Source organism: Mobula birostris, chromosome X (assembly GCF_030028105.1).
Source record: "Mobula birostris isolate sMobBir1 chromosome X, sMobBir1.hap1, whole genome shotgun sequence".
Lineage (NCBI taxonomy): Eukaryota > Metazoa > Chordata > Chondrichthyes > Myliobatiformes > Myliobatidae > Mobula > Mobula birostris.
The window spans coordinates 47,089,733-47,103,768 of record NC_092402.1 but is presented as its reverse complement, the minus strand read 5'-3'; the positions used below and the strand labels follow the sequence as shown (position 1 = coordinate 47,103,768).

The 14,036-nt window shown below is 41.1% G+C and overlaps 1 protein-coding gene across 2 annotated transcripts in view; it reads left to right on the top strand.

Annotated features, from left to right (window-relative positions):
* The window catches only part of tbx21 (T-box transcription factor 21), a 38,413-nt gene that overhangs the window by 14,091 nt on the left and 10,286 nt on the right, over positions 1–14,036 (top strand). For both annotated transcript variants that reach the window (XM_072249055.1, XM_072249056.1), the window contains exon 2: positions 8,254–8,408. In XM_072249055.1, the coding sequence (XP_072105156.1) occupies positions 8,254–8,408 (155 nt within the window). The remainder of the gene's footprint in view (positions 1–8,253; positions 8,409–14,036) is intronic.

The following is a 14,036-nucleotide window of genomic DNA, read 5'->3' as shown; positions in this document are numbered from 1 at the left end:
TAAGGCGATAAGACCTATTAGCAGAATTAAGCTATCTGGGCCGTTGACATTTGATCATAGCTGATTTATTTTCCTTCTCAAACCCATTCTCCTGCCTTCTCCCCATGGCATTTAACAACTTTACTCACTTACTGTTTTGGAGAGCAAGTACATGGAAATACATAGGGAGTAACACCACCGCTGATTGTTGCTTGTCTCAGACCACAGGGTTTACAGTTTTGGGATCTCCTGTGCTTCATGACTGGCCTGGAGCTATAATCCTAAACACCAGGGCTAATTGGTTGGCCTAAACCTAGTCCAGAATAAGATGTAGGAATCTGAATAAAGGTGGGCATCGTGATGAGAGCAGGCAAACGCAGAACTATGTAGGCATATGTGATGTGTTTGAGAGGCAGCTAAACAAAATGACAGAAATGCACTTAAGTGAAGAGACGCGTGCAGGGGAGAATCAGCAGGAACACAAACGTGCCCAGTTTTCATTGAAACAAGATGCATGCATTTGTCACAGATCATTATAGACAAGTCACCTATCCATCAAAAGATACCAAATTTGGTTTTACCTACAATTTGTATGGAATTCCTTATCTAAACAGAAGTAAAAATAATACATGGAAAATGGACAATTGGGGTTCATGATTGATGATAGATTGAAGCCATTGCTATAATGCTTTCAAGTAGTAAATAGATTCACGTTTTGGAACGTGTCAGAATATCAATATTCATCAATGTAGTGAAGTTATTACAAATTACTCATTGGTGCAACTGAAATTTGTATGTCCTTGTGGGGAACCTCCCTTTGCTGAAGCTGAGACTTGTAAACTCGTTGCTAGAGATAGATCTATTAGTTCAATACTCAAAGAGTGTATCTTCTGCTCTGAGGTAGGTGAAAATTAATAGTATGGATTGTGCTATTTTTCCCTCTCTGGAAGTTTGTAGCCTTTGTTTTCTATGGCTAAGATTACGCTACAAGTTATGGAGTGTGGTAACAAGACAGAGGAATGACCCAGCAAGAAATGTTTCATAAAAGATTCAGGCATCACGAAAGAAACTTTGAGGAAACCAAATGTAGAACCACAATCTGGAATTCAAATCAAATGCTATTGCTTTCTCATCTGTGGTATCAGCCTAACTTGAACACTAAGCTTTGAAATATTTTCATATTATCTTCAGTTAATTTTTAAAAATTGCTTCTCAACATTCATAATAGGTGCTATATTTGGGGGTTTGCGGAGTTGTACTGTTCCAATTTCCAGTTTTCCTTGTACAGCTTGTAAAAAGTTTATTTCTTAGATTTGTAGGCTTTTAGGTTGTTACATAACTTTGATTGGCAAGATTTCAGTGTAAAGAACAGTTAATGCCCACATATAATTTCTAATGAGACAGATATGGCAAATTAGCATCTTCAACAGCTGTAGTTGGCCTATTGACTTCCACAATATTGTTAACAAGAAGTTCCATGAATTAGATGCAGTGATGGTAAAGAAAGTGATATTTGTACATCAGAATGGTACGTGATTAAAAACGGTTACACTTCTACGTGGCCTTGTCCTTCTAGATGGTGGGAACACTGAATTAGGAAGTAATATTACAGAAGTTTTGACAATTTACTGCAATTAATCTTGTAGACTGCAGGCACCGTTTGCCACAACTTGTCAGCATCGAAGGGGAGGGGTTGCGATTTTTTCAGGTTAATGGATCTGTATGACGTTGAATGTTATTGATGTTGGTATTAGTATTGGTTTATTACTGTCTCATGTACCAAGATACAATGAAAACTTGTCCTGCATACTGTTCATACAGATTAAATTACACAGTGCATTGAACAAAATACAACAATAACAATTGCAGAGTAAAGTGTAAAAGCTACCAGATGTGCTTATAGATGGAATTTTCACTCATCTAGAAAGGTGGAGGGGATTTCTTCAGACTTGTATGCTGTAATGTGTAGAGGGCAGAAATGCCTAGCATGTCAAGAGGAGAGTCACTGGCCTGCCCTTGTAGCTAAATTGGACTGATTTAGTTAAATTTTTGGTCAATGATAACTTCAAGAATGTTGTTGTTAGGGGAGTCACTAACCATGGTGCCGGTCAATGCCAAAGAGACACAGCGATGGAATAATAATTTAAATTTCTTATTCATCAGTCCTAATATTTCCTTATTTGTCTTGCATCACTTTTTGCCCAGCTGAGCATTGAAATTCATGCTGGACTTCATACATTTTCTTTTAATTTTGATATATTCTAACATTCTAAGATGCTGCTTGGCAAAATCCGCTGAAATTGTGATCGGGGTAAGATAAAGAGCAGATGTTAATATGCAGTTGGCTTAAGTCAATGATAATTCATTCACACCAGTGTCAGGCAGCCAATTCTAAAACTTAACTTATTGACAGACTTTGTGTTCCTTGTGAGCACTATACATGATTAAAGAATTTGCAACCTGACCATTTCAGAGACTCCCTTTTCTTAACTTTCAAAGTTAATTTTCATAAAAACAGGTATATGTTTCAAAATACTCCCCATCTGCACTTCCATTTTATGGGCTGAAACATTTTCTTAGGAGCAGCATAATCGCACTAGTAAAGCTCCTCACAGCTCTAGAGACCTGGGTCCAGAGATGGGCCCCATGGCAGTGTAACAGTTAGCACGACACTATTACAGCTTGGGGCGTCGGAATTTGGATTTCAATTCTGACGCCGCCTGTAAGAAGTTTGTACATTCTCCCCAAGTGTGATTCCTCTGGGAGATCTGGTTTCCTCCCACATTCCAAAGACATACCAGTTAATAGGTTAATTGGTCAATGTAAATTGTTCTGTGCTTAGGCCAGCGGTAAATAGGTGGGTTGCTGGTTGGTACAGCTCGTTGGGTCGGTAGGGCCTGTTCTGCACTGTTTCTCAAAATAAAATAAATCATGACTTCTGATGATCTCTGTGGAAATTGCAGAGAGCTGTGGACAAAGAGCTCAGCACATGGAAACCAGCCACCCCTCCATGGATCTTCTCCATAAATCTCACTGTCTCGGCAAAACAGCCAACACAATCAACGACCCTACCCATTCCAGACTCGTTCATTCTTCAGGCAGAAGATACAAGTGTTTAAAAAGTGCATGCCACCAGGTTGAAAGACAACTTCTTAATTCGTTCTCTATTATAATAAAATGGACTCTGTTGAATTCACACTCTATCTTGTTACGATCTGGCAACTTATTTACCTGCACTGCACTTTCTCTGCAGCTGTTATTTTATTCTGCATTGTTATTGTTTTAAGTGTACTGCCTCAATGCGCTGTGTAATTAATTGATCTGTAGGAACAGTATGCAAGGTAAGATTTTCACTATATCTCAGGATATGCGGCAATAAACCCAATTCCAATTCCCAGTGACTCGCATGTCTCTGGTTTCACTCCCCCCCACCCCAATCCTTAAGACATGCAAGTTGATGGGTTAATTGGCCACTCAAAATTAACCCTACTGTGTAAGAGAGTGGAGAAATATTGGAGAAGATGACGAAAGTGTGAGAAGAATAAAGAAAGGCATTAATGTAAGAGCAAGGTAAATGGGTGTTTGGTTGCATGGATTTGAAGGGCCAAAGGACCTGCCTTTGTGCTGTATGACTGTTGTTCTATAATCATTCATATATATTTAACCATCCTAACAGAGGGTGAGAAACACCTTCCAAACTTATTTTTATTTTTAATTTTAATTTTAATTTTAATTTTTGTGGACTGCTCAAATATTTGAATGGAATTAATAACTCAGCCATAGCATCGGAATTATTAGCTCATCTAGAGTTGCTTCAGTATTTCACAGCATTGCTGCCCAAAAATGGCAAAAGATCAGATGATCTAATCCTTTAGCGCCCATTATACCGTACAATGGAAACAAGATCATCCTTGTAAGGTTCACAATAAGTAGTTCTGCTACGTATATAGTAAAGATAAAGGTGTTTTGGTTTTACTGAATTTCAGGTCCAAAACCAATGCAAAGTATTTTCTGTTGATATCATCCTCTGTAATGGTTTCATGTGCTTTTTATATAGAGAAGTACTTTTGTAGGTGCTAAGTGAACACGTTATCCAAATTTTCATCATCCTTATTTATCATTGTGGTTTGATCTGTGATTTTCAAAAATTGACTTAGAAGTGTTGACAAACTCAAAACAAATTCGGCCTGTTGGAGGTTTTACTTACTGCATTGTTGTGCACACTAATGAGTGTTATTTTGTACGTTCCATTGCTTGAATTGTGTATTCACTGCTGTTATTCCAATCAAGCTGTGAAGACTCTCCAAAGTACCTCAGAACTAAACATTCTCTTTTCACAAAACCAGGATGAACCAAGTCTTGCCTGGCTGATAGAGTATAATAGTATATATCCTTTGTAAAAGGAGAAGTGAGTCCTAAGGTATCAGAGCAGAAGAAACCTTAATTTAGCATTGCATTGTCGTTTATTAAATAAGCAGACACATTGCTTGAGCCTGTTCACTTTTCAACATTTTCTCAGGTGTCTTAACAGTCAGTTTAGTGCTTGTGATGTGTAGTCAATGCTTCAGTGAAAGAAACATGGCAAGCGATTTGATCACCATGGATCACAATGTTGTAATCAGTTAGCACAGTACAGCACAGTAATAGGCCCAAATGACATCTGTGTCAACCATGATGCCAAATCTGCCCACCTATGACCAATATCTCTCCATTCTCTCATCTTCCCTTCAGAATATTTTTTCATCTTTGGGATGTATCTATCCTGTGCATTCTGAATTTCCCCCAGAAACTCTAGCCATTGTTGTTCTGCCATCATCCCTGATAGTGTCCCCTTCCAATCAACTTTGACCAGCTTCTCTCTCATTCCTCTGTAATTCCCTTTACTGCTCTGTAATACTGATATGTCCGATTTTAACTTCTTCTCAAACTGCAGGGTGAATTCTATCATATTATGATCACTGCCTCCTCAGGTCCCTTTACTTTAAGCTCCCTAATTAAATTGTTCCATTACACAACGCCCAATCCAGAATTGCTGTCCCCTTACCCATTAGCATTCTACAAATTCCCCCTCTTGGGATCCAGCACCATCCTGATTTTTCCCAATCTACCCACAAATTGAAATCCCCCATGATTATCACATTACCCTTTTTACATTACTTTTCTATGCCCTGTTGTAATTTGTAGCCCACATCCTGGCTACTGGATGCTTGTGTATAACTCCCATCAGAGTCTTTTTACCCTTGGAGTTTGACTCTACCCACAAGGATTCTATATCTTCTGATCCTATGTCACCTCTTTCTAAGGATTTGATTTTATTTTTTAATAACAGAACCTCCTCAACCCCTCTGCGTACCTGCTTGTCCTTTCGATACAATGGATGTTAAGCTCCCAATTATGATCTTCTTTCAGCCACGACTCAGGGATGGTCCCTTTCGGGTTCAGGTCTAACCCGTCCCTTGTTTTACAGGTCAAACCTTCCCCAGAAGAGAGCCCAAAGGTTCAGAAACCTGAAACACTGTCCCCTGCACCAATTCTTCAGCCGTGCATTCACCTGCCAATTAATCCTAATCATTCCCTCAGTGGCGCGTGGCACAGGCAGCAATCCAGAGATTAATACCCTGAAGGTCCTGCTTTTCAGCTTTCTAACTAACTCCCTATATTCTTTCTTAAGGACCTTCTTGCTTTTCCTACCAAGACCTCTGACTGTTCACTCTCTCCCTTTAGAATGCCGTGGACTCGATCTGAGACGCCACTGACCCTGGCACCTGGGAAGCAACGTACCATCTGGTGTCTCTGCTTTCTGCTCCTCTAATTATGGAATCCCTTATCACTACTGCTCTCCTCTTCTCTCCCCCCCACTTCCCTTCTGAGCCACAGAGCTAGAATCAATGGGTCTTCCCTCTGGTAGGTCATCTTCCCCCTGCCCCTTACCCCAACAGTATGTAAAGTGGTTTGTTTATTATTGAGGGAAATGGCCACAGGGGTACTCTACAATAGCTGTCTATTCTCTTTCCCTCTCCTGACAGTCATCCAGGTATCTGCCACCTGCATCTTCGGTGTGACTACCTCCCTGTCGCTCTTATCTATCACCTCCTCATTTTCTCGTATGAGCTAAAGGTCATCGAGCTGCAGCTCCCGTTCCTTAACATGGTCTCTATGGAGCTGCTGCTCGATGCACTTCATGCAGGTGTAGTTATCAAAGAGACAGGAGATCTCCTAGAGTTCTCACATCTCACCCAAGGACCATACCACAAAATCAATACCCATTCTCAGTGCACTACCTACGTACTGACAAAAAAAACTTACTTGAAGCTTACTTATAAGCTCCGCCAGTCCTCACCTAAGCCTGTTGAGCCCAAGTCTGGCTGCTGTAACACCGTCCACTCACACAACATGCGCTCCGCTTACACCTCCCTTCTTATTATTGGCCCCATGCTGATTGCAGCCTGCCGAAAAGAGCCAAAAGCACCAAAGCTCCTGAATTCTCGTGCTGCGTCACCAACGAATGATCTCTCATGCTGATCCCAGCCCGCTGATTGTATTTGCTTCTACAACTCCCAAGTCCCCTCCAACCAGCAGCCCATTCCAGGCACCTAAAACTCTGTAGAAAAACTTACTTTGCACATCACCCTTAAACTTTATCCCTCTTGTGCTTCATACTATTTGACATTTCCAGACTGGCTAAAAGACGATCTATGCTTCTCATAATATTATACTCCATCACTTTTTCCCTCAGCCCCTGAGACTCCAGAGAAAACTATCCAAGCTTGTTAAACTCCTACTTATAGCTAATATTCTCTAGTCCAGTCAATATTCCAATGGATGTCCTCTGCACGTTCTCCAAAGCCTCCATGTTCTTCCTGTAATGTGACTAGAAATACACACCATACTTCAAATATGGCTTAAACAATGTTTTATGCAATTGCAACATGACTTCCTGACTTGTCTTGATTAAAGGCAAGCACATCATATTCCTTCTTTACTGATATTCTTCAATGTAGTTTAAGGCCAAGAGATCATTGTCAACCCTCGTGCTCATCTTCCCATAACACAGTGGGTTCATTACATCCACCAGAGAGCCGGCTGGGTCTTCCCTTTCCCTCTGGACAGTGCACCACTTTCTCAGTAATGCACTCCAGAGTTGGTCCAGAGTTTGTGATCAGATCATGGGAACTGGACTCAAACTCAACCTTCTCATGTGGACACTTGTTGAGCCACAGGAGTCATTGAACCATTGGGGACCATGGCGATTGAGTTAGGTGTTGTTAAGGAGACACCTGTTGCACTATATCGTTTTCAAACTGAGTTCCCTAAACAAACACTGGCACACATGATCTGACATGAGCACAGAAATGAAAGGGTTATGAAGAGTACTTGACGACTCAGTAGAGAATTGGGGTGGGGGGGGGGTCTCATTGAAACCAATCAAATGTTGAATGGCCGAGGCAGAGTGAATGTGGAGAGGATATTTCCGATAGTGGAGGAATCTAGGACCAGAGGGCACAGCCTCAGAACAGAAGGACATCACTTTAAAACAAATGAGGAGGGATTTATTTGTGGAATTCAGAGGGCTGGGGTTGCCAAGTCATTGGGTGCGTTTAAGGCAGAGGTTGATAGGTTCTTGCTTAGTAAGGGCATCAAAGATTACAAGGAGAAGGCAGGAGAATGGGGTTGAGTGGGATAATAAATCAGCCATGATGGAATGGTAGAGAAGACTGGATGAGCTGAATGGTCGAAACCCGCAGGCGTTTTCCGGTAGCTTTTCTTTAAATTATGTTTCTTTTTGTTTCTGTATTAAAACACCTACCGCTGAATGAGTAATTACTGGGTTATCAAACTGACTAAGCATTCTTTTCCATTGTTCAGTTTTCCTCTCTCGGAAGAAATGATTTGCTAGAGTGACATTTTAATAAAAGTGTGTTAAAGCTGATAAAACACTTTCGAAGCAGGTACTGTCAATATTGTGATTATCATGGGCAGCCAATTTGCATTCAACAAGGTCCCTCAAACAACAAAGATAACAGACCTGGCAACTTAGGTGTTAAGACAACAAATACTCGTCAGACAGGCATCAGCTGTAGAGAAAGAATCAGAGAGCGAGCATTTCAAATCAATAACTTTTCATCAAAGCCAATGTAGCAGAACTTGAAACGTTAACCCCAGAGATGTTGCCTGATCTCGGAATGTAAACTGTGCAGTGGGAAATCAAATGTCAAATGGTTCATTTTTCCAGTAATACTGAATACTTATATTTTTCTTTCCCTCTTCTTCCAGGCGGATGTTTCCTTTCCTGAGCTTTAACATCACGGGGCTGGATCCTTCTGCTCATTATAATATTTATGTGGATGTTGTCCTGGCAGATCAGCATCATTGGAGGTACCAGGGAGGAAAGTGGGTGCAGTGTGGCAAAGCGGAAGGCAATATGCAAGGTTAGTGTGCTACAGACAGAAGGAATGTCTATTCACGGTGATATTTACTGGAAGTACTGCATAATTCGGCTACGTGGAAGGCAAAGTACACACTGATCTTCAGTCCAGGCGTACCATATGCTGCCTTGTTATGAGTTTCTAGAAGGCAGTAGACTTTAATGCACGGAGCTCGATACATTCATAATAACGTAATATGTCTTGGTGATTTCAGTCAGTATATTTTATGCATTGATGTACATATACAATAGGAAAATTTGGATGTATACTATTTTATATTTATATCTGTGGGTAATGGTTAACTTTCAGTGTTAGTGCATGATGGCATTTGGAAGGTCATAAAAAATTCTCTGCTGTGCATTTCAAAAGCATTTCTGCTCCAACCATTGTCTCAAAAATCCAAACTAAATCCCATTCGTTGCAGTCTGCCACAGAGATCCAAAGCACCTTTCCTCAGTGGTCTGTTTTTAGGCCTTGAAGCAAAAATCTGGCTTGTGAAGGTCCTGAGGATCGGAAGGTGATACACATTTTAAGGATTTAAGCTCTACTTCAGTACAGTAACCTGTATTTAAATATAGGGTAATATTTGATGGAGGATAAAATTCTAACAAGGTTGAGGTGTTGGTAAAAGCTTAATTTAAGAGTGCAAACCATTCAGAATGAGAGTGAATTGGAGGAGCCAAAGGACTGATGCTGGTTGGATGAAGACCGTACCATTAGTATTGGAGGGATGAGGGACAGGGCCCGAGATCTGTACTGAGTTTCTACTCCAGATCACTCTGAAGCACAGGTTGAATTAGGCCATCAGCACTTCTGGGCTCAAATACCTGGCTGGTAGTCGCCTTCAGGGGAATGAATTTTGTTCATGAGAGGAAGGCAACCTCAGATTTTCTGGCATTCAGTATTTTACCGTGTGAGGTTCTCAAGGACTAGCCACACAGCGTGAATAACCCCACCTTTTAGGTTTTACACAATTTACTATATGCTTGTGATATTGGCTCCACAATTATGCACTGAGGTAATGAATATCTTGATTTTACTTTGGCTCATGTAGTTAATAAACTTTAATCATATCTGGCACATTGATAATTGGTGTAGTTTTATTTAGTGTTGCCAGTTATAAATTGTGTTTATTGTGGGTGCATCAAATAAATTTCTCCTCAGTTGTGCAGACCTGCTTCTGTTTGATATCTGACTCTCGGAATCTTGACATCAGATTGCCTGTCATTAGCTCTTCAACCACAATGTCAGATGCTGCTGATGTTCACACATCAGACGTGACAGGCAAGCTCTTTTCAGTGACCAGAAATCCTGATCCTGGTCGGCGTTTTATTCTGATTGAGATTAGGTCTAACCCATCACAGACCCAAGACTAAACCTGAGCCCCACAACACCACCACCCCGTCTCCAATCTGTATGAAGATAAAATTTTGTTTTGCAACCTTTCGCAACCCCAAAACTTCTCCGTGCAAAGCTCTTCAGAACCAGTGGAATATTTTTGGAGTCTCGGCAAATATAATGTAGGAAATACAGCAGCTAATTTAATCCAGCATACTCCCATAGACAACAATGTTCATATTATTCATAAGAACATAATATACAGGAATAGGAATCGGCCACCTGGCCCATTGAGCCTGCTCCACCATTCAATGAGATCATGGCTGATCTGTCTGTGGGCTCAGCTCCCCCGACCTGTCTTTTCCCCATAATCCTGAATTCCCCAGCTATGCAAAAATCTATATGTGTCTTAAAATTATTTAGCTAGGTAGCCTCTACAGCTTCCATGAGTATACACTTCCATAGATCACTCCTCTCTGGGAAGGTAGTTTCCCTTTATTGCTGAACTAAATCTTATTTCCATGAATCTATATTCAGCACATTAGTAATAAGTACTCTATTTGAGTGAACTCAGTTTAACATCACATTTGAAAAGTGCCTCTGACAATCCCTCGGAGGACTGAGGTATTGAGATATTTTTATGCTTACATCTCTTGCATCGGACATGAAACCACACCCTCCTGAGGTGAGAGCAGAGCACAATGAGCTATGGTTAACACATCTTACTGAGCAAATGTGTACCAAAGAAAACCAAAACTTTGCTGAACAATCAGCAAAAACGTGATCTGAACCAGTGTTTAATGCAGTCATTTGTGGTGAACATACTTGAAATTACTGAGAATGAATGGTTCACATAAAAATGATTTTTGCCAGATGACCTTGTTCTGAAGAACCACTAGTAATTTATCATTGTTGCAGCACAGAACGTGGCTGTCCAGCCCATCAAATCTATGTTAGCACCTGCTGAAGCAATCCTGCTAGTGCCATTCTCCTGCTCCGAACTCATAAAGCTTTTATTTTTCCTTACATGCCAGTCCAGTTCTCTCCTGAAAGACTTGATTGCTGTTTCTGCCTCCCTTTCCTCTTTGTACACTTTGAATCTGTTCCCTAATCACTAATAGGAACAACTTCTCTCTTTACACCCTCTTTGACCAGCCATGCTCTTTCACACTGATATCAGTTATTGATGTAACCTCATGGCTAAAATTGCTTGATGCTGGACTACACCAGACTATACCAGAAAACCAAGAAACATGAAACACCTTGCACCTTCTTGCACCTCCTCCTAAGCCTCTCTAAAGTCACCCTCATTTCTGTTAGATTATGGTTTCTCTCTTTCGCACTACCCACCTTGGCTGAACAATCATCACAATGACTTAACACAATCAGAATTAGCTTTTAAATTTCCAAATCGCCACCCTTCTTATTTTTGGGGGGAAGAGAGGCAGAGAAAAATATCTTTCCCCACGATTGCCACCAAACAACTTGGTACCAATTTGTTTTGAATGTTTATTCACTATGATTCTATTTAGTGTTTAATACTTTGCATGATATAACATTCAACTGAAGTCGGGACTGATTTGTACATCTTTTGCTTCCTGTGACTTTCCTCTCCACTTCTAGCCCTTCATAGTTTGTGCATTCCATGCCTGAAAATTAAAAAGTTCCACTATGGCCATGTTTGTACCTAAGGCAAGCACTGTAAAATCATTTGTAGAAGGGATTACAGGGATATGAAGGGACTCATTGGAAAGGTATACTGGTGTAATTGTAACATGTAATAAGAAAGGATACTGAATATGTCTTGGGATCAGTCACCTGACAGGCAATAGACTAGATTGGAATCCCCAGAATAGAAAATAGCAAATCATCCAAAAATGGACATGGATTTCAAAAGGTAACTGCCAACTTTATTTGGCCATCCTCAGTGAATTTGAGGTAGCGATGTACGTAAATGAAAGTAGATACTATTTTAGATGGATTACCAAAAGTCCTTACATAAGAAGCACATTTTAGTTTGATTCATAAAAGTTTCTGGTGTAGGAGATAGAAAACTGGTTGTCTAACAGGAAACAGCAGAGATATAACAGTTTTTTTTTCTGGTTGGCAAGATATACCAAGTGGTATTCCACAGGGATTGATGCTAGGCTCTCAATTTTAAAAAAAAATATTTATTTCAATAACTTGGGTGAATGCACCAAAGATATGGTTTTAAACACACTGATGATGCAAAGGTAGATAGGAACGTACAATCAGTACCCTGAAGTTCCAAATTCAAGTTTACTTGTCATTCAACTCTACATGAATACCCATGAGCACAGCAAAATGAAGCAGTGTTACGTCAGGGCCAAAGTGCAAAACACAGTACCAATAGTCATACACAGCACAAGGCACATATAAGATAGCAATAAACATACAGTCACACAAAAAATATAATATAGCCCAAATGGACACGGGAGGGCATCACCAATGCCACCATGGCTATTGTCTGGTGTCACCTCTCTTGAGTGGGTGCAACAGGTGACACCGTGGCACGAGGCCCAGTCCACACTACAACCGAGACCATGCAGCTCCCCCGTCATTGGTCCTCCCAATAATGCCGTGCAGCATTCCACATTACCAAGCCCCAACAGGGTCTTGTGATCACAAGTAAAACAACTAAGACAATTATTTGCTGTTAGACTGCACACTGCCTTCACGTACCAACTCCTCCGACTCTCTAGCGGGCAATAGCACGGTTTACATTAAGTCCAACTCCTCCAGCTTCTCTACCAGAGAGCATCTTGCTAACGGGGTAGACTTGCAGTATTTGAAGTTCTTCATGTCTAGCAGTGTCTTGCAAATGTAAAAAAATTTTTAAAATGAACGCTTTTGGTTAGCCCTATAGAGGCCGCTGGGCCCAAGTACGCCACCATCTTACTGGAAGTCTAGTACTGGTGAGGTTCAAGGTTAACTTTACTTCGCGGTTCGATGTGTTGTGCATTCAGAGGTGCTCTTCTGCACACCACTGTTGTAACACGTGGTTATTTGAGTTACTGTCGCCTTCCTGTCAGCTTGAACCCGTCTGTCCATTCTCCTCTGACCTCTATCATCAACAAGGTATTTTCACCCTTTCGCCTACAGAACTGCTGCTCACTGGATATTTTTTGATTTTCATACCACTCTCTGTAAACTCTAGAGGCTGCTATGCATGAAAATCCCAGGAGACCAGCAGTTCTATGATACGCATATCACCCCATCTGGCACCAACAATTATTCCATGGTCAAAGATATTTAGATCACATTTCTTCCCCATTCTGATGTTTGGTCTGAAAAACAACTGAACCTCTTGACCATGTCTGCATGCTTTTCTATATTGAGTTGCTGCCACATGATTGGCTGATGAACAAGCAGATGTACACTGAGTAAAGTGGTACACAGATACAGGGTGCTGGAGGAACTCGGCAGGTCAGGCAGCATCTATGGAGGGGAATTGTAATTCCTCAACAGATACCGCCTGATCCACTGAGTTCCTCCAGCAGTTTATTTATTACTGAAGTATAACTTCCTAACTTTTGTATTTTAGTTCCCTAATTAATGAACAGTAACTAGCTTTCCTAATTACCTGTTGTACCTACGTGGACAGAGCAGAGTGCAAAGCTTTGATCAGATGTAGCCTGTGGCATTGTTGGTTTATACTAATTTCTCAGAGCTAAGCACTTAGATTGTCCTGGATTGAGCCCTGAGGCGATCAGTAAGTGGCAAAGTGGGTAGGGTTGAGAGGTCTGAAAGCCTCTCAGAATATGGCAGACAGTGGAAAAGAAAGTAGCAGAGGGCTTGACGAAGTCCTGACGAAGGGTTCCGGCCCGAAACGTCGACCGATCTTTTCCACGGATGCTGCCCGACCTGCTGAGTTCCTCCAGCGTGTTGTGAGTGTTGCTCTCAGAATTTGTTGATGCCAGATCAGCTTCTACAGCTACCTGAAGAAGCACCAAAAGGCGTCTCCTAGGAGAGCATCATAATCGACTCTTGACATGCACTACTACTAATACTAGTCGGAGGTAGTTCAGAGCAGCAGTGAAAGGGTCAAAAATTGGTTTGATTCCTCTCTGCAAGTTGGAGGGCAATCACACCAGGTCAGGGTATGATTACGATTCCACTGTGGAAATTCTGGAGCTGCATCTTGCTATAGAGTTGGCAGCATGAGTGTAGGGGAACAGTGCCCTCATCTGAAAGCTATTTTATACACGAGGCAGAATAACCCACCTATTAAATGGTTTAGTATTAAATTCACTCCCACAACACTTACCCCAC